This window comes from Lynx canadensis, chromosome D2, assembly GCF_007474595.2.
Source record: "Lynx canadensis isolate LIC74 chromosome D2, mLynCan4.pri.v2, whole genome shotgun sequence".
Classification (NCBI taxonomy): domain Eukaryota; kingdom Metazoa; phylum Chordata; class Mammalia; order Carnivora; family Felidae; genus Lynx; species Lynx canadensis.
This window is the reverse complement of record NC_044313.2, coordinates 42,151,899-42,173,477: the sequence shown is the minus strand read 5'-3', so window position 1 is coordinate 42,173,477 and position 21,579 is coordinate 42,151,899. Positions and strand designations below refer to the sequence as shown.

Here is a 21,579-nt window from a genome sequence, read left to right as displayed (position 1 = left end):
TGAAGGACATAAGATCTGGTCCTCACTGGGCATCTTTGCGGTGCGCAGTGGGAAGTGAGGGACAATCTTTGTATGAGGTCCCATGTGGGGGGGCCCCAGTCTCCCAAAATGGTCTGAAGTGGTTCCTGTGGCCGCTGCTCGCTGCTCAGCAACCCCGGGGAGTGGATGTGATCACCCTGAGGGGGTCATTGCACTGCTGGAGGCTGCAAGGGACAGCACTGGACACCTGGTCACTCGGAAGGGACCGGTACCTGCCCAGTCGTGTCTCCTCCATGGGGAGCTGTTGCTCTCATGCTCTGCCACAGCGAGGTCTCTGAGGCTCCAAATTGTATCAGTAAGGCGGCAACTCTAAGAGTGTCATTGCATTAGAGATTCCAAACCCAGGTCAGCTTGGGGAGGACAAGAGCCTGAAGAGGCTGGGTGGTCTTTGGAGCTGCCGGGGGGGGGGGTGGGCGTTCTGAGCCAGCATGCTAGAACCAAAGTCCAAAGCTCTCAGCGTGACCAACGGAGGTCCCTGGGGTACCTTCTTATTTGGCTGAACCGCCTACCGGCACTCCTGGGCGCTCCCTGGGGCCCTGGGCCCCGTCAGGCTTTGTCAGGGATATTCGTGTGCCATGTTTGCAGGTCAACAATGGTTGGATACTGGCAATTTCACATGGTTCAGTCTAGGAATGCCTTCCTCCCAGGGCTGTGGTGTGGATCAATGCTCAGTGGAGTATCAGGCACCCGAAGCTCAGTGAAAGCTGATGTCCTTCTGCCCTCTGTCTCCAGGAAAGCGTTGCTCTCCAGAGTGAGGCGAGCCCCCTCCCTCCTTGGGGTCTCTCCTCCAAGACTGGGCTCCCGCACGCCCTCTCCTGCCTGCCCTTCCAAGTCCTCTTCCTGCTCCCCTGGCTGCACCAGGCTCAGATCCTGCCCCTCCCCAGGTGCAGCCTCTCGGGCTGTTTGGGCATCTCCCAGGATGTCCAGGGACTGAACTCGTCCCTCAGCATCCTGGGGCCCTCATCTACAGACAGGTCAGTGCAGGTGAGGCACTGACTCACCTGCATGAGGCCTGTAGTGAGTGTCTCTCAGGCTAGTCACTGGCCTGTGGACAGGGTGGTCTTCCGCTTTGAAATGCACGTGGTGGGAGTGTGGCCCTTTCCAGCCCCGGATAGAGATGGCTACTCGGCTGTGGGGCAGGGTTTGGAGCAGGAGGGCGCTGAAGCAGGGCTCGTGCCCTTTTGAGGCCGGGCACTGGGCAGAGGATTGGAGTAGGGGATTCGTCCCAGCGCTGTGCCCTCCCGCAGGACTTTCTAAAGAGGCTTTGGGTCAGAGCTGGAGCCAGGTGCACTCAGGGGCCTGTGCCTGGATCTCTGTGGCCAGTTCTTCTGGTGGAAGGGAGCAGGGTCCCCTCCGGTGGGGTTGGCGGGATGTGTGGGAAGAGAAGGCAACTAATGTTCGAAGAGCACTGCTCATGCTAGGCTGGTCTTGTTGTAAAATGGGCAGCTCAGCTTCCCAGGAGGTGGCAGAGAGAGCTCCTGACCAGGACCTGGTCCATCGAATTATGTTCTTTGCCCAAGGGACGAGATGGGGACTGAACTGAAAGAGTCTGAAGGAAGGGGAGCTCCAGGGTCCTACCTTTCAGACCCCTCTCTTCCCTATTTCACCCCCTGACTTTGGGGAACCAGGCTGTCCTATAGATATCACACCCTGCCTCATACAACTGAGGAAACTGAGGCTCAGAAAGGTTCAGCGACTCTCCCAAGGCCACTCTACAGATAGGTGGCAGGGCAAGGAATTTGAACCCAGGACAAGCCCGCGGCCTGCTGCCCCCCCAGGTTCCTGATAGGTTTCTCTGCTGTTTTCCTAGATGCCTGTGGTGGCTCTATCTGTGCAACAAAGGACACTGTTCTTGACCCCAGGGGCACTCAGACAACCCAAGAGACAGGCCTACGGACTGCTCTTGGGTGAACCCCGCTCCCAGCAGCCAGGTGACCTACTGCCCGCAACCAATGGTTTCACTCTGACCATTCCTAACCCTGAACCCTGAAGTCCCATTTGGTGGAGCTGTGGCTGGATCTTGACCCCTTTGCACCAGGCCCTGGTGGCATCCAAGTCCAGTCTCCTTCCTTGATTCTGCTCAGGAGCACCTGTCCCGAGGGATCCTCTGTTCCGGGGGGTCCCCACCTCTCAGCAGGTTCTATAGAAGGAATCTGGCCTTTCTGCTGACCCGGCTGTTGGATTTGAATTACTGCTACCTTGCCCCTGGAGTGGCTTCTGGAAATCCTCAGTCCTTGCATGCAGAGGGCCCTTCTGGGGCGGAGGTTCATGGAGTCCTCCCGGCGGGCCCCTCCCAGCCTCTGCAGAAACATGCAAGGGCCTGCTGGCAATTTTGCTCCTTTCTGGGTCCCCGGCCCCCTGGCCCCCCATGACACTTTCCTGACTTGCTCTTCTCCCAGTGCCAACACTTCCCTCCTTCGCCCGGTCCCACAAGCTGCTGGGAAAGGGCTGGTTTGGGTTCAGACATCCATGTGGTCTAGTCAGCAGGGGCTGGTATGGGGTGTCCTGGACCACTGTGACCATCTCTTGTGTTAGCTCTTCACTGGTTCTCTAAGAAGGGGTCTGCAAGCCTGGCAGACCCCCAGTGCCATCTTCTTCGGCTCTCCCTTTCCTCCTGCCCTGGCCCTCGTACTCAGTCTATTCTCTACATCCAAGTGATCTTTCTGGAACGGATTCAGCCTTGCTGGCCAGATTGCATGCTTCTCCCAGCATTCCTGCTCTGGCCCACCTCTCCGGCCTCATTGCTTACCATTGCCTTCCACCAACTCGGGGATCCAGTTGTTTTGAACTGCTCGCTGTTCTCTGAGGAGGCTCTGCTCTTTCCTGCCCGCGCCCCCTCCCCCCCATCTTTGCCCATGCTGTTCCCTGCACCTTGAATTCCTTCCTCTATCTTGCCCATTGGGTGGTTGACTCCTCTTCAACTTTGAGGCCGTGGATCAATGTAACTTTCTCTCTCATCTTCCTGCTTCTTCTCTGATCTCCCCACTCACAGGCATCCCATTCCTACTGGTTTGGGCCATGGCAATATGGCCTTGAGGTTCACCTGTATTCCTGGTGGTCAGTTCCTGTGGCTGTATATCATCTTGGCCTTTGTTTCTAGCATGGGGCTTGGCGCATGTTTATTGAGTGAATGAGTTGAGTGACAGTTTTCTGGAGTTTCCATGAACTCTGCTGTGATCGTGCTGCTTTCGGCCAGTTTGGAGCCGCTGGTATTGCCTCCCACCATTGACTCAGCCCTGGCTGGTGGTTATCCAGAGCCTCGGGTTTGCGTCACATTTGCTGCTTCTGAGCACAGTGTATCCACCACATTTCTATGCAGCTTTGGCTGCTTTTGGAGTTGAATACTGGGCCTTGCATTTGGCCTTGCTATGTTTCATTTTGTCAGGTTCTGTTCCAAATAGCCCTTTCTGCCAGAAGACTGTGGTGTCAGAATAATACTCCTGCCTCTGAGATTCAGTAGTCAAAATAACCAGACTGTAAACTGTTAGTTGAATTCACGACTTGGTCTTATAAATGGCCAAATGTACCTCATCTTTATAAGCCAAATTAAATGCACGGTGAGTGATGTTTGTGAGAGCTGACAAATAGAGTTTACTGCTCTCTGGTTAATTTTGGCCATACTCTATAAAAACTGCCTTTAAATTAGCACTTGATGATGAAGAACATGTATATGTTCACAAATGGACATGACCATTATGTAGGACTTAAAGAATATCTGAAATAGGGTCTTCCTCTCTGAATAGTATTTATCAGAATGGGACTCAAGGACGAAGTGCACAAGAATCGCATGGGCCGTATGTTGAAATATATGGACCCCTGGGCGCTATCTTAGACTCACTTAACTGCCTGTCCTGGTGAAGGGCTCTGGAGTCTGCACTTTTGACATGCCCCTGGAATGGGTCTGATGCTTTCTGAGGGCTGGGGACTGCCTGAGAGTTTAGTGACAGCCAGAGATCCCATGGAGAAGGTGTATCACGGTGGTGTGTGGAATGATCTGGTGGCTTTCCCTGTCAGAATATCTGCCACTGGCATTACCACCTGGAGATTCTGGAGTCAAAATCCCAATGTGGTCTTGGCAGAGGGTCCCTTGTGTTGAGGAGACACCAGGGGAAAAGAGATGGGCTGTGCCAGGGCACAGAGATGTGGACCAGGCTGCTGAGTTTGGAAACTGCAAACTGTTTTGGGTGACTTAAGCATAGGCAGGTCAGTAGGCAACCATAACCTTGGCCCTACCCATGTGTAGCATGATGGGCGTGGGGAGAGAGCCAGCGTGCCGATGACCCAGTATTTTTGTACCTGGCAGTCATCAACTCTGTCATGTGTCACCTGAGAAACAGGGCTGACAGGGCAGGTAGGGACTGAGACCTGGAGGGTGTACTGTGTTTCGAGCCCTGAGGTTTAGTTCTATTCTCAAGGGTGTGGGGTGATGTAGAAGGACCTGAGTGCCTAGTGGCATTTACTGCATTTCTATTTGGATAAGATGTGACAAGAGGATTTCTACCCATACTTCTTAGGCAGTTCTGTCTTTGAACTCTGCTTATGAAAATCTAGTTTCTCTACCATTAAAGCAGCCTTGGAAGCCTGAGTTCAGAAGGAATTTGTATAACAAGTTCTGGCATCAGACCCGGGTTCGCATCTGAGCCCTGTTACTGATTAGCTGTGTGACTGTGGGCAAGTTGCTTACATCTCTGAGTCTCAGGTCCTCAAGGTCCCAGCAGCCTTGGGATGGAAGAAGCCATGACCCTCTCTACCTGACCCCCACTTCTCCCTGGGGTCCACGAAGGAGGCATGATCACTGAGTACCATTTGTCTGTTTGCTTTGTAGGCACTGTCACTGAATCTTCTGGAATCTTCTCACCTGCACCATGAACATCTCTCACTTCCTGGCCTTGCTGCTCCCAGGATCCCCACAGGGTCAAAACAGGAGCAGGTCAAGGAGCATTCCATACAACTTCTCTGACCACTGCCAGGATTCTCTGGACCCGATGGTCTTTATTGTTGTCTCTTATAGCATCGAGACTATTGTGGGGGTCCTGGGCAACCTCTGCTTGATATGTGTGACCATTAGGCAGAAAGAGAAGACCAATGTGACCAACCTGCTCATTGCCAACCTGGCTTTCTCTGACTTTCTCATGTGCCTCATCTGCCAACCACTCACGGCCATATACACTATTATGGACTACTGGGTCTTTGGGGAGGCCCTTTGCAAGATGTCAGCATTCATCCAGTGTATGTCGGTGACAGTCTCCATCCTTTCGCTTGTCCTTGTGGCCTTGGAGAGGCATCAGCTCATCATCAACCCAACAGGCTGGAAGCCCAGCATCTCCCAGGCCTACCTGGGGATTGTGGTCATCTGGCTCATCGCCTGCCTTCTCTCCCTGCCCTTCCTGGTCAACAGTGTTCTAGAGAATGTCTTTCACAAGAACCACTCCAAGGCTGTGGAGTTTCTGTTAGATAAGGTGGTCTGTACAGAGTCCTGGCCGCTGTACCACCACCGCATCATCTACACCACCTCCCTGCTGCTCTTCCAGTACTGCATGCCTCTGGCCTTCATCCTGGTCTGCTACGTCCGCATCTACCGGCACCTGCGGAAGAGGAAGCGGGTGTTCCGCAAGGGCACCTACAGCTCGCGGGCTTGGCAGATGAAGAGGATCAATGGCATCCTCGTGGCGATGGTGGTTGCCTTCGCCATGCTCTGGCTGCCGCTGCATGTGTTCAACAGTCTGGAGGACTGGTACCATGAGGCCATCCCCATCTGTTATGGCAACTTCATCTTCTTGGTGTGCCATCTGCTTGCCATGGCCTCTACCTGTGTCAATCCTTTCATTTATGGCTTTCTCAACACCAACTTCAAGAAGGAGATCAAGGCCTTGGTGCTGACATGTCAGCAGAGTGCCCCCGTGGAAGAGTATGAGCATCTGCCCCTATCCACAGTGCACACGGAAGTCTCCAAAGGGTCTCTGAGGCTCAGTGGCAGGTCCAACCCCATTTAGCCAGGTGTAGGCCTTCTCCCTGCCATGGTCATTATCAAGTTCCTTTACTTAGCCAAGTGGGCCAACTGCATCATTACTGGCATCATTATTGGCATTCTGGTGGACACCATCCTTACGGGCTTTCTGGAGCCCAGAGAGGCTGGAAAGAACCCATTTTTGCAACCATTTGCATTGTGAAGACTGACATTCAGTTGGTTCAGCCATTTGTTCCTGGGAGAATTCTGAGCATGGATTCTGTGGGTCACAGTATGTCTTGTAGCCTGAGCAGGTGCCAGAGCCAGAGATGGTCTGCTCGTTGCAGGCAGAGTTCATTCTGGTAATTCAGAAACAGATGCTCAGCCTGGAAGCCCAAGGGTTTCACCTCCTCCAGTGAGACTGTGAGGTCACTGTGGAGTCAGGGAGGGAGCACGGGGGTCAAAGCTCTGGACCTTGGTCAGGCCCTCACCTCTTGGAGAGGTGATGTTGGTGGACAGGCTTTGTAAGTGGTAAAGAAGTCTATGAAGGCAAGTTAGCACATCCAGGTGCAGAGAATGGATCATGCTTACCTTGGGTCCTCATGCTCCAATGCAGGAGGAAATTCAGTCCTGAGCAGCAGGAATCCCATGATTCACATCCTGCTCCATATTCCTCTTTCACTGCCTCTGCCACCTCATGTGGAAATGAGCCTGCAAGTATCTCCCCTTGATAAACACCTTGAGGGGGACATCTGCATCACCATAGAGCTTGTCCTCCATGCCTAGGACAGGTCCTGGTGCAGGGAGAGGGCTCCAGCAAGGTTTGCCATGGTAGGCTGATGGTGTAAACATGCCCCTGCTGAGGGCCTGGCTGAGCACGGGCGCCCTGTGCCACGGTCCAGCATGGGAAGGGCCAGGTTGCTGCAGCCATGCTCTCTTACCTGCCTTTCCTAGCCTTTAGGACCTCTCTTGCCAGACAAGGCAGCAAGCCAGGGACTCTGTGACCTTCCCCCATGTTGACCCACTGCCAAGGCTGACAGCACTCAAGGTTGTGACTCCGGCCTCTGTTCCACACTCTGACCACTAAGCTGACTTGCTGTAGGTGATGTGCATTGTTGTTCCAAAGCCTCCCCAGGCCTTCAGTAGGGGCAGGGGCAGGGGGTTCGTGAATTTGGCTTAACAGGACACTGGCGGAAAGGAGTAGGAGTCCTCCTTCCTCCAGCCCACCAGGGAAAATGGAGAAATGGCTACAATGAATGTGAATATCTCACCCATGGAGGTCTTGCCCCAGTCTTCTGGCTGCTGAGCCAGATCCAAGGCTTTATCTCTGTGTGGACCAGACAGGTCAAGCTTGCCTCTGGGCCACTTTCAATGGGACACCCAGGTCTGGCTCTGCCTGCTCAGTTTCACCTACCCTCTGGCAGAGTGGGCAGTGGCTAGACCCACCATGGCCTCCAGGGGCAGGGTATTCAGGTGCCCAGAGCCCTCAAGTATCTCACTGGGAGGCTGCTAGGACCGCTGTTCACAGGATATGTGGCAGAGGGCCAGGCAACAGAAGATCGAACAATCACGTCTGACTGTCTCTCTGACCTGGCCCCTGACCGAGAACTTGTGCAGCCGACACCCAAGACAAGTAATCTGTGAGCCACCAGCCCCCTTCCTGGAGCTGTTTATTTCTTCCCAGGTTTTGGTCATATCTCTCATTCTGTTTCTTTATTGACTTTTACCCTGGCTTTTGGAATAGATTTTGAGCCACTGTATTGGGTGCAGCTTGTGCTTGTCCTCTGGTGCCATCTGCTGCTGGCTGCTCCCGGTAACCACTTGCCAGCAAAGCCCAGACCTTGGGGCCCATCCCAGCAAGATGTCATTGACCAAGCTTCCCGAAGAATGTGGGGGCCTCAGACGCCTCCAGAGCCCACGCAATTGCCTGGGGTTTACACCTCATCACTCGTATCAGTGGTGCCAAGATGCTTGGGGACAAGGATGCTTTAGGGTGCCCACATGACTGAGGACAGGGGAACTGGGTTGGGCATCTGGCAGAGGTGCTTGGCATTAGGAATTAGGGTAGTGGGTGAAAGCTTTGTTGAGCATCTTCTATGCTGTCTTCACCTTGCTTGGGTTGACACAACTTACCTGGATGGCTGTCTCCTGCTCCCAGTTCCTAATGACCCTTGGAGTTGTCTGGTTCCCCAGTGTACCCTGGGACCTTGCTGCTCAAAGTATGCTCAGAAGACCAGCAGCCTTAGCAGCACTTAGAACTCGTGAGATATGTGGAATCCCTATTCCCACCTGAGAGACCTATTGAATCAGAATCTGCATTTGATCAGAACCTCTAAGTTAATGGTGTACATGTTCAAGTTGGAGAAGCTCTGCTCTAGGAAACAGAGTGCCTGGAGCCTGGAGCTGCTCGGTGAGCACCTGTGGACACCCACTCTGGGATCTCGACTAGAGTTCTAGGAACACTTGTTCTGGAAATAAGGCTTTAAGATGGTATGGCTGAAAAGGTGGGTTATTCCACTGTGGTTGTTTGTCTCTTCTCTGCATGTGGACATATTTCTTGTGAGACCTGCTCATTCCTTAAATAAATATTTGCAAAATGAACAGTTTGTGTAGTTAAATTCTCAGTGAATGTGCCCCTCTGTATTCTGCTCTGTTTCCCTTCAAGCTATATTGTCAACCGTTCTTTATGTTGCTATATATCATTTTTGACAGCTGATTAAGGATTTAGAAAATGTGCCAGTGAAAGCTGGTACCTCCGAGCGATATTTCTCTTTAGCTCCTGGAAGGGCCTTTCTCTGTCCCTGCTAATCAGCATGTCCCTGATTGTAGTGGGGGGACCCTTCTTCAGAGGAGCATCAGGGCTGGAATTGGAGACTCATACTCATGAATACCACCAGGGGACCCTTAGAGGACACAAAGGATTACTGAACCCTGGTGGTGGGAATGTAGATCCTCCCTCACTCTAACATTTCCTTTTTCCAGAAATGACATTGGCTTGTTTTTTCCCATTATAAAAAGTGAATTATATAAATTCTCAAAAATATGCAAAATATGCAACAAAATGAAAAGGAGATCACATGCCACCACCCAAAATACTCAATGTTTTCATTTTGGGGAATCATTTCTTTAGTTTTTATATAGAGTGTTAGGCTTTTTTTGAAAAACATGGTAGAGATCGTACTGTAAGTATATGCATATTTATCTATAAAGATTTTTTTACAATCTTTTTTGCTTAACATTATAAGAAGTTTTTTTAAATATAATTTATTGTCAAAATGGCTTACATACAACATCCAGTGCTCATCCCAACAAGTGCCCTCCTCTGCCCATCACCCATTTTCCCCTCCCCCTTTCCTCCCAATAAGCCTCAGTTTGTTCTCTGTATTTAAGAGTCTCTTATGGTTTGCCTCCCTCCCTCTCTGTAACTATTTTTCCCCCTCCCCTCCCCCATGGATTCTGTTAGGTTTAAGAAGTTTTATTCATTCATTCAACAGATATGTCAGACACATGGTAGATGCTGGAGATACACCAGCAAGAATAGACATTTTCCCTATTCTTATGGAGTTTGTAGTCCAATGACAAGGTCCATCCTGCATCCTTAATCGTTATCTGTTGTGGCATATTTAGATGTTTCTAGACCTATTGGTTATAATTCTGTGATGAACTTCTATGCAGAGAACTTTTTCTGTACTTGGAATTATTTTCTTAGGAGGGATTTCCAGAAGTAGAATTAGTGGGTCAAAGGGCATGGACGTTTTTCAAGGCTTATGATGTGTACTGCTAAACTGGTTTTCAAAGAGTCTGAAATGATCTGTGCTCTGTGACTAGTGCCTGTTTTACTGTATCCCGGACACTGTTGGGGGGTTACCATTAATGAGCAGACCTCCATTGTTCACTAGATCCTGTCCCCACTCACCTCCTGAATGTGACTCCAGCATCCGTCATTTTCTGGGCTCTCCTTTACATAGAACTCCTCCAAAGGCTTGTCTAATCTTGAAGTCTCTGCTTCTTCTCCTTCCATGCTCTTTTGTACTCACCTGTCCATCCAAATAGCTCTTGCCAGGGTCACTAGTGACCCCCATGTTGCCAGATCCCAGGGTCAATTCTCAGTTTTGTCTTTTGTGACCAATTAGCAGCATTTGGCAATTGATCAATCTCTTCTCCTTGAATCTCTTTCTGTGTGTGGCTTTTTTAGGACACCTCACTCACAGTTCTGCCCTGCCTCGCTGGGCACTCCTTCTCAGGCTCCTTCCTGGACTCTGTCTTCCTGCCCTCAGAGTATTGGTGTGTCCCCAAGGAGACATGGAGGCCCACTTCTGATTCCTTAGGTGGGCTCACTCAGTCTCCTGGCTTTCAACACCAGTGAATGTTTACATGTCTAATGCTCCCAAATGTGAATCTCCAGTCTGGACTTCTCTCTGCTCTTGGATTTGTATATCCAGCCACTACTTTGTGTTTACTAGATCAAACTTGGCATGTTCAAAAGCAGACTTCCAATTTGCTGACTGGCCTCTTCTCCCTCAGTTTCCCTCCCACCCTTCATTAAATGGCAACTCTCTCATTTCATTTGCTTGGGTCACCGTCCTGGGATCAACCTTCCGTTCACAGCCCACATCCAATCCACTAGTGAGTTCTATAAGCTGTGCCTTCAAAATGTATTCAGAATGACCACTTCTCACTTCCGCTGGCTCTGCCACCTGGTCCAAGCCATCACCATCTCTACCAGGAGCACTGTGGTGGCCTTCTGTCTGCTCTCGCTTAGGCAGAGTGATGCTTTCAAGCCGAAGTCAAAACCCTTCCCTGGCTTTCTCTCACTCTCAGAGCCAAATTCACAGTCCATGGCCTGCCTAAACTGGCCATGTGCTTGTCTCTGACCTCACTTGTTATGGCTCCTCCCCTCTCCCACCCCCTTCAGCAGTGCTGACCTCCTTGCTGTCTCTTGAATACTCTAAAATTGCTCCTACCTCAGTCCCTTGTACTTCCTACTCTTGCTGCTGCCCTCTGATATCAACATTTTCACTGCCTTGCTTCCTTCACTTTAAGTGAACCTTTATCAGAAGATTACTTCCTCCACCACGCTAGGAAAATACAACCTCTTCACTCTGTATTCCTACTTTATGCCACAGGACTTAGCACCCTGTGATATGCTTACACACATTTATTGCTTCATTGTTGAATACCTCACTTTCCCTTTAGGATGTAAACCCCATGATGGCAGGGATATTATATATTACATATGATCACATATTATATATTACATATATAATTTATATATTACAATAAAATTATATATTATATGTTATATATTATTATATATATTATATATTACATATTCTACCTCTTAATGGTGGAATGCAGGCATTTGATTTTGTAGGATTTTGGTCCCAGATGTGCTAGCTGACTATGTGACTCTGATAGACCCCCCTCTGCATCTTGGTTTCTGATTCTTCACCTGTAATGACACTGGTTGCTGTATATTTAGTGTTCCAAAGGCTGTGCTAGACACTCTACAGGCATTGCTTCTGCTCAACCCTGAGATGAGGTAGATGAAGAAATGGGTATAGGGGTAAAAAACTTCATCCAAGTTTTCAAAAAGAGCCAGATTTGAAACCTGATCTTATGGATTCCAAAGTCCATGACTTGGACTGTTACAGTAGGGAAGAAGGTTGACCAGATGACCTCTGAGCTGCCTTCCAGCTTTTAGCTAGACAGTTTGAACTTTATGGGTAATGGAGAGATCATGAAGGGCTTTAAGCAGAGGAATGGCATGGTCAGGTTATAGTTAGAGAGATCAGTGAGGCTGAATTGGTCTGGGTTCTGCTAAAGCAGAAGCTGAGGCAGAGGCTTATGGGCTTTTCCTTTATTGGAGAATGTAATCCCAGGGAACAAAGTGAGGGACACAGGGAATGAGACAGGAAAGGAGAGAAAGCCAATTTGAAGATGTGTTATTGAATTGGCTATTTTTCAAAGGCAACTAAACACTCGATCTAATGTGTAACTCTCAGGACAATCTGTCTGGAAGGAGAAAAGTAAGAATTTTAACCACTGATCCCTGTTGTTTCACTTGTCAGTGGTTTGCCCCATGAAGCTGTGCATTCGTAGACACTGAACACACTCCCATGTGAACAGAACAGCTCCAGGGAGAGGTGGGAAGATGTGCTGCGAGGGTATAAGGTGAGGTGGCATCGGGTCACACCTGCAGGAAGTCGGTCAGAGCCTTGAGGAGCTGGATGGTGCAGTGGCCACTGGACCAAGCAGCAGGTGAAGACGAGAGGAACCGCATAAGCGGTTCTGATGGAGGGCAGAGCTAGAGGTGGGATGGCTGGTGTTATCAGTTGAGTTGTATCCCCCGCTCCCCAATTCACGTGTTGAAGTTTTAGACCCCAGCACCTCAGAATGTGACCTTATTTGGAAGTGGGGGTATTGCAGACATTAGTTAAGATGAAGCCATGCTGGAGTAGGGTGGACCCCTAATCCAATATGACTGGTGTCCTTATAAAAGGAGGAAATTTGGATACAGAGACACACACACAGGAAGAATACCACGTGAGGATGAAGGCAGACGTCAGGGTGATGCTTCTACAAGCCAAGGGAGGTCAGAGATTGCCAGCAAACCATCAGAGGCCAGGAGAGAGGCATGGACACATTATTCCTCACAGCCTTCAAAGGAACCAACTGACATCTTGATTTTGGACTCCCAGCCTCCAGAACATTGAGACAATACATTTCTGTTTTTTCAGCCACCAGTTTGTGATATATTGCTATGGCAACCTAGCAGGCTAATACAGGAGGGTAAGATTGAAGGCAGAGAGATCCATCCACGTGAGCTGTTGTGTCAGCCTCGTGTTCAGTTGCTGGAGACAGACCCCAACTCAAACTGGTTATGCTGAAATAGGGATTTATAGACCCATGTAATGGGGTGGAGTTCTTCCAAAGGAAGTTCTTTGGTTTTAGGCTGCATTCAGGGTTCAAACAATTATATCGGGGCTCTCCTTTCCTTGCCGCTTTGTCTCCACTGCTTTTTTCTGATCCCTTAATTCTACTGGTCTCTTCATGGCCCCACACTCTCTACATGTGACAATAAGAGTCTCCATAGCTCCCACCCTTGGTACTCATGAACCCAGAGAGAAGGAGCATAGCTTCCCCCGTGCCCAGTCAGAAGTCTGGGGAGGATTCCAATGGCTCAGTCCTGAACAGATGGCTATGGCCAAGTTTCTGCACACTTTCTTTAGCCAGGCCTGGGTCCCTTGACCACCCCTGGATCAGGGTGGTGGGGCCAGCCTCACTCGAATCACATGGATGTGATAGGATTACTATAGCAAGGGCTAGAAGTAGTCTCCTAAAGAAAGTGATGCCAGGCAGGCAAAACACACAAGCAGAAGTGGGCTTAGAGATGAGAGATGGAGTGGAAAGATATTTAGGTGTTGAATGGACAGGATGACTTGGGTGTGGCGGAGAGAAGGAAGATTCCCAGGTTCCACACGTGGGCAAGTAGGTGTAAGTTGGCGCATTTAGCAGAATTTGGGGGGGTAGGTGGGTAGTTTATTTTTGGATATATTGTTTGAGGCACACTTGACAGGCAGATGGATGGTCAGATACTAGAGTCTGGAGCTCTGGGGAAAGCTTGCGTCAAGGCCTGACCAAGCCATGCAGATAGGCATGAGATTGGGGAGTGGGGCTGATTGGAAGCTGGGCATGGGCCAAAGGAATTCTATTACCTGGAACTGAATCTGGTTGGGGTCCTGGGACATGGAGTAAGGGAGTGCCCAGCAAGGAGGCCCTGGTGGACAGGACAGAGTAAGTCAGATGCAGGAGCTGTTTCCCAGAGCTGAGCCCAGAGATGATATCAGGCAAGTTGTCCTTACCAGGTTAAGTTTTTCTATGGCCTCCCTTTAGGGAATCAAGGACAGCTTCAAGGTCAAGTTTCTTGGCTGGAAGTTGGGCATTGTTGCTGTTACTTAGTGCTTTGCAGGGATGCAATAATGCCTGAAAAAATGCTGAGAAGATCTGGAAGTTTCTCATAGAAGAAATCTGTGACTTCTACAGCGTGTTGAGGGATGGTCTGGTGGTCGAGGAATGAGCACAGCTGTTGTCTCTCTTCAACTGGGTCATGCTGACTTGGGACAGACATCCTTTGGTGACAAAGCTCTTGGTTTGGCCTTGTCTGGTGGTGAGGCTTCCTCCCAGAGTAACTCTTCAAGGTTCTGATACATTTTTACAAGACTGCTGCAAATACAGACATGGACCAGACTGGAGCTCCTGGGTCCTGAGAAGACACTGGAAGGGGTTTGCAGAGCATATTAGGACGCTCTCTTTGCTGAGCAGCAACCAAGTGCTTCCTACCCTGGGCAGCTGAGAAGGCATCAGCAGGGTGAACTTGCCAATGACCCACAGAGCAGGGGGGTTCTTATGAATGTGGCTATGTAATCATGGCCCTTGAGGTTTCTAGTTGTTTAAATGTCACCATTTATTTGAAATTGGTTCCCGTCAGACTTTGAAAAATTTATCAGTGCAATTGTGTGTCAGCACAAAGCTCCCTTAAAATATGTTTCCTTTCATTCATAAAGCTGTGTAGGCATTTGATTAGTCTTTCTCTTGACTGCCAAGGAAACCATACTGAAAGTAGGGCACACATTCAGAACAAAGAAACCCAACTCACGGGCGAAAACCCTGTGATAGCCTATCTCCTTCCCCAGATAGTGTGCTTTGCAACAGCCAGCAGCCTGTTGCCACCTTGTAAATGTCGCTTGCAGCCCCTTTATGACTTCAAGGTGCAGGGCGGGGCTACAAAAGATTTGCCAAATAGAGACCCCTTTTCCTACTTTTTCTTTTAGCTTCTTCAACACACAGAGCTGGGACATGTGGGAGACTTGTACCTTACCTGGGCAGGTGTGAGCATTGGTCTTTTCCCCAGGTTCCTGGGTACTGTCAGACTGTACTGCCAGTTGGTGGCAAGACGTCAGTCACACCCTGGCGGAAGGAACATTGAGGTCTCTTATCAGTACGTTTAAAAATTCAGAGGTAATGGCCTGCACCACCTCTCCCCCCCCAGTACACAACTTTAAAGCAGTTAAATATAGCATAGTTTATATAAGATGGTGGGTGTTTCACCATCTATGAAATCTGGGGTCTAGGGCTGTGGGCAGGGCAGAGAGGCCTGGAGCCTGAAGTCTGGGGAGAAGCATATGCAGCCGGTGCATTTCATCCCTCTTCATTGGCATCTTCTCTGCAGATGGCACAATTGAGACACTTTCAGACAGGCAGGTAGGAAAACAAGTACCATGTGCAATGGTAAATGCATTCATAGAGTCAGGGCACAGGGGATGAGCCCGTCATTCTCCTCGAGGGCATTTGGGAGGATGTGCCTTTAAGTTCACAGTGTGGGCAAGGTGGGAAAAGGCTAACATTGGAGGGAGCAACAGCAGGAGGTAGCAGATCCATGGAATTTAGGGATGGGGGCGCTGGGGTCCAGGCTGGATGGAGAGGTGAGATCCGGTGCTGAAAGCTTGCATCCCAGGCCGAGCGGTTTGATGCTATCAGGCTGGTGAGGAGAGGACACTTAGGTGTCTTAGCTGGGGGTACCATGATTAGGTTGAAGGTTGGGAAAGCTGCCTTTGCAGTGAAGAGAAGAGCCGGGAGTGATAACTAATGTACTCAGCTCCTTTCTGGTTTAGCTTTTCCTGTGGGGCTGGCCTCACACAAAGCTCCAAGGAAGCTGGCTCCAGCTGCACCCTGAAAAAGGCCAATCTTGGTGGAACGCTGCTGTGTCCTAAGCTGGAACCCCCCCCTCCCTCATGCCGGAGTGGGGCCGCTGCTCCCCAACCATGCATGCTGAGCTGGAAGAACAGGGCAGATGACCAGAGTTCTGCCATACCATGCTACGATCAGATCTCAAGCCCTGATCCCACCAGAAGAGGGGCTGGTGCTTCCCGAATCATGAAAGTGCAAGGTCTGGGGTCCCTTTCCTGGAGTCTGACATCGGCCAGCTGGATCCCTATGCACTGCCCTGGAAAGGGTCAACACATTTGTTCCTGAGCTTATCTCTGTGGGTTTCCCCCGACTGAACCCTGCTCCGGCAGGCAGTGTGTGGGCCGCCAGGTAATTTTCCCTTGTTTGTATAAGGAGTTTGGGCCCTGAGGCCATTTACATAGCCTTTTGGTTCAGCCTGCTAAAGGGAGGCCACTCTCACAAGCGCACAAGCGCGGAGTCCCTGATGAATGCAGGCACGGGGGAGGGGGATGCGGCTGTGTAGGGCCTCTTGAGGATGGGGGTGTGTACTTCTGTGATCCCCGACCTCCTCCTCGGCCCTTCTACCCACTTCCCAGATCCCCTCCCACATCACACCCCCCAGGCCTGCCCTCCCGCTTAGAAGATATGAAGGCTCTGTGTCCAGTTCCGAGCCGCACAAGGTATGATTTGCTGTCCAGAAGGGGTGACTGGATGTCATAGAAGCCTTCTCACATCATGGTAGCCATCTTCTCATTGTGGATTCTGTGTCACCAACTCACTGAGAAAGTTCTGGAAATTGCTAACACTGAGTCTCAGTTTCCATATGAGTTAAATGAGGGGTTTGGACTAGAATATTTTCGGGATTCTGTGCTCTTTTAGAAGAGTCCATTATTTCTCCATCTGTAGCTCTCCGACATCTTCATGGGATGAAGCAGGAGCCCTCGCCAGGGCCAGCATCAGGACCAATGAATAGAATTCCCAGTACATGGTGGGAGTTGCCCGAATCGTACTAAATTCGTGGTCTCATTTTCATGAGGACTGTCCTTATTTATTTATTTATTTGGCCTGGCATCTGCAGGCCAGAGCTCGATTCCATGGCTCGGTTAGTTAATTTCGTCATTTAAATTAGCATTAGCCATGTCAGAGCTGTGCAGTTGGCCATTAAAAGCCAGACCACAGTATCATCAATCTGAATTATTACTGAGCACTGACTGACACATGGTGCTAGATAGCGAGCCATAAATGTCCAAAATGTTGAGAAAAAATGTGGGATGAGCGGGGTGGGAGACTCCCACATCACACTATTGCCAACTTGCCTTGCCAGTCTCCACACGCGGGCCTGCGTCCAACATCGCATTCTGTGACACTCCTGGGACTCAGAATGTCAGCGCTTGAGCCTAGCCAGGAGGCTTCTCCATGGGGTCCCAAGCCTTCTCCTCCCCCCACTGCTTGGCCTGAACTGACACGAAGTCTGGCACTGGCGAGTGTCAAAGTATCGGAGCCTGTAAGAGGGTGACAGTTCCAAAGCATGTGAGGATTACTCCTTTTGGGAAAGTTTATTCCAGAATTAATGACATCATAGGTGTCTAGTCTTCCAGCTTAGCACCATCTAAGCCATCCTCATACTCTTTCTCTATAAGCTCTGTCATTCTGACTTACAATCCTGTGAAGTGTCACAATGGAACAATTCCTCCCAACACTTTGCCAACCCTTTTTTGGACCTTCTTCCTTCCAAAGCCAAGTTCTTCTGAGAGTATTCTATACTCTTAAAAAAAATTTTTTTTAATGTTTATTTATTTTGGAGAGAGAGAGAGGAGGGGAAGAGAGAGAGAGGGAGGTGCAGAATCTGAAGCAGGCCCCAGGCTCTGAGCTGTCAGCACAGAGCCCGACACGGGGCTTGAACTCACAAACCGCGAGATCATGACCTGAGCCAAAGTCGGACACCCAACCGACTGAGCCACCCAGGCACCCCGAGTATTCTACACTCTTGACCACCACTTCCTCACCTCCTTGCTTTTCAGCTGATGGGTGTTTTATATCCACAGCTGCTGAAGTTGCTATCCATAAAATCCCAGATGGCATACTAATCGCCACACGTTTGGGTCCTCACCCTACTTGATCTTCGTAGCATTTCATTCTTGATCTCACATCCCTGAAATCCCCTCTACTGTTTGCTTCCATGACAGGACTCCACCTCTGTTCTCTTAAATCTGGCTGTCCCTTCTCAGGTTCCTCTGCCCCTCAAATGTTAGGCTTTTTCTGGTTCTGCCTTGACTTTAGTGTCCCACCCAACATGCTTCCCATGAGCAATTGCCTTGTGTTCCTTTGGCTTCAGCTGCTACTTCAAAGATGACAGTGCCCAAATTACACCTCCCCAAACTTCATCTACTTGCTGCTTGACATCCCCCCCCACCTGAAGTGCACATCCAAAGCAAACAACCCTACTCTTGCATTCCTGCTGGATTTCCCTTCACAATTACTCCTAACACCAACCATCTGATTGCTTAAACCCCAGCATCGGATTCATTTCTGTTCCTTTGGACTAGTGCAGGAACCTCCCTCTATGTATCTAGGAGGCGCCTCTAGGTATCTCCACGTCCAGTCTTGCTATCCAGTGGATTAATCTTACTCTAGTCCTTGGAGTTTGACCTTGACTTTATCATGTGGCAGTTCCCACCATCTATAGGATGGAGTCCCAGTGCTTTTACGTGGCCCTTGGCCCATTTGTGGTCCACCTGTAGCTGGCCTTCTCATTTTCTGTTCTGACATTCACCCACCCACCCACCCTCTGCTGCGGTCCACCACACTGCTTCTTTTCTGTTCCTCAAACATGCCACACTTTGCCCAGATTGACACATGTTGAATCCCTGCACACTAAGTTTTCCTTCTTTGAAAACTTTTTCTGTCTCCTTTGTTTCAGTGTCTGTATGCCCAGAATACTTTGCAATGTCTCAGTTGGCCACTTAGAGAGTCTTAGAACTGGATGGAAGAAAGAATGTTTCTTTGTCTTTCCACCTGGCTGTAGTCTCCTGAAGCAAAAAGACTAAGCCTTTATCTTCTGGGTACCCAACATACTGCCTGGCCTTGAGTAAATGCCCCATGAAAGGGCAGTATGCTGTTGTCCATCGCAAAGAACGGACAAATGAACTTTGAAGCTCGGAGGTGAGCTAGGCCTCAGGGAGGAGACCAGGAAGAAATGGGCTGGCAACCTCTTTTCCCATACAGTGCAGCTGATTGAGATTCGGTCACCTCCAGCTCCAGCATGCACAAGACAACTCTCCATACGGAGCATTTAAACTAGGCTTTGGGGCCCAGGGGCCTGCCTATTTTTTTGTATTTAAGTAATCAGGACAGTATAATATAAATTAAATGAGAGACATAGATCAAGAGGGAGAAAGAGAGACAGAGAGAAGGGAGAGAGGAACCGAGGCAGAGCACTGTTCTCTGTAATTTCTTGGGCATGATGGAAGCGGGTTCGGGATCTTGGACTCCGTATTTTATCACCTGATCCTACTTCTTCCACGTTTCCTCAGGCACAGCTGTTGACACAGGAATCTACAACATTTGTATGTATCAACAGAGACCAATTAACAAATGCATGCGTTCCTGTGTCAACATGGAAACTTCCTTATGCTGACAGGGGTAAGCGGACACTTGGCCTGGAAATATTTGGTGTTTAGAAATATTTAACGAATTAGAGATTGGCGGACGAGATGTCCGCTGCTCCACTCTCCTCTGGGCGGCCAGGTGCCTAGACTCTTTTGGGTTTTCTGGTAAGTGAACTTTTCTTGAAACAAATGCTATATGAGTGATTTATAGTTATTCATAAACAAAAACCAAATTTGCCTTTGTCTAATTTAAACAAAAATTAGGAAATACAGATAAACCCAAAGAAACCTAAACCACAGATCATGCCCGTTAACATTTTAGTTTATACACATAGTCCCTTTTAAATTCTATTTATTTATTCACACAGATTTTAAAATTAACTTATCCTAGACATTATCCTTTATAACATTCTTCTTTTATTGTATTTTTTAATGTATTTAATTAATTTAATTTTTTTTAAATGGACCTAGAACCTATTATGCTAAGTGAAATAGACAGAGAAAGACAAATCCCACATGATCTCACTTATATGTGGAATCTAAAAACCAAAACAAATGAACAAACAGCAATAGCAACAACAAAAAAGAGGAACAATCTCATAAACATAAAGAACCAGTGGTTGCTGAAGGGAAGGCAGGGGGCGGGGGAAGAAGGGACGAAATAGGTGAAGGGGACCAAGAGGCACAAAACTCTAGTGATAAGTCATGGGGATAAAAGCACAGCACAGAGAATATAGTCAATAGTATTGTGCTAACTTGGGTGACAGGTGGTAACTATACTTTATTGTGGTGAGCATTCCATAATGTACATACTTGCTGAATCACCATATTGTACACCTGAAACTAATGTAAAAAGTCAATTAAAAAAATAGACCCACCTGTTTTTATCAGTCTCCCCTTGTGTCGCTCTAAGCATTTCAGTGGTCATTGTCAGCTTCCTTGAAGCTAGCACGTTCTTTAGTGGGTGTGCCAGAGGCATGTACTCTCTCACTTAACAGTGGAAGGAATCGACTATGGGTGAGTCATCAATGAATGAAGGTCATTCAGCCAACATCATCAAATGCCTAGGCACATGCCAGGCCCTGGGGCTGAGGAAGGCAGGACTGCAAAGGTGCATAAGGCGGCCTGGAGGAACTCAGAGCTCATAAGGGAAACCTATATTTGATGGTAAGATTCATGGACAAAAAGGCCTTTCTGGGTACTGTATCATATATGGGGAACAAATAAATGTCCAACAATCAGAAAAGGCTTAATAACACAGTATGATGGGCTATGGGGCTGCTAGTGAAGACTTTTTTTTTTTTAATTTTTTTTAATGTTTAATTTTGACAGAGAGAGAGAGAGACAGAGCATGAGCAGGGGATGGGCAGAGAGAGAGGGAGACACAGAATCCAAAGCAGGCTCCAGGCTCCGAGCAGTCATCACAGAGCCTGATGCGGGGCTCGAACTCACAGACTGTGAGATCATGACCTGAGCTGAAGTCGACACTCAACCGACTGAGCCACCCAGGCGCCCCAGTGAAGACTTTTTAGTAGGGTTGAGGATGCTTAAATATTTTATGCTTGTTTATTTATTTTCAGAGAGAGAGAGAGAGAGAGAGAGAATATGAATGAGGGGCAGAGAGAGAGGAAGAGAAGGAATCCCAAACAGGCCCGGCACTGACAGCACAGAGCCTGATGTGGGGCTCAATCTCATGAACCACAAGATCATGACCTGAGCTGAGATCAAGAGTCAGACGCTTAACCGACTGAGCCACCCAGGTGCCCTGATCTGTGAAATATTTTCAAATCGCGATGTTGATCCATGGAGTATACTCCCCACTATTTGTAAAGTGTGCTTACACGTTCATAGAAAAAACAGACAAACAAACAAACAAACTGTAACCCTGGAGGGAAAGACTACAGTGATTATGACATTATAGTGATATTTTTGTTCTGTTTATATTTTTTACATTTTCCAAATTTTCTACGATAAGCAGCCGTTGTATTTGTAATCAGAAAAAGCTCTTTTTAAAAGACTTCATGCTTGGCTGTAAAAGACTGTTTATGAAGCTTCTTAGGGTCTTTCGGGTCTGCTCTTCTATCAGGAAAGCCGGGTTCTAATAATTCGCTTAGGAGAGTTACCTAAAAGTAAAATGAAGGGCAAAGGTTATGCCCATTTCCAAGCTTCTGATATGTCTGCAAAACTACTTTCTAGCAAGGCCGTGCTGATTCACCTTCTCCAACAGCCCCTGTGAGAACTACAAGGTTTTGGAGC

The 21,579-nt window shown here is 48.8% G+C and overlaps 1 protein-coding gene across 1 annotated transcript; it reads left to right on the top strand.

The window, feature by feature from the left end:
• The first annotated feature begins 4,904 nt into the window (after window positions 1-4,904).
• On the top strand, window positions 4,905-6,032 carry NPY4R2 (neuropeptide Y receptor Y4-2). Its single transcript, XM_030334089.1, has one exon. It carries the CDS (start codon window positions 4,905-4,907, stop codon window positions 6,030-6,032), a length of 1,128 nt encoding a protein of 375 aa, XP_030189949.1.
• The last annotated feature ends 15,547 nt before the right edge of the window (window positions 6,033-21,579 follow it).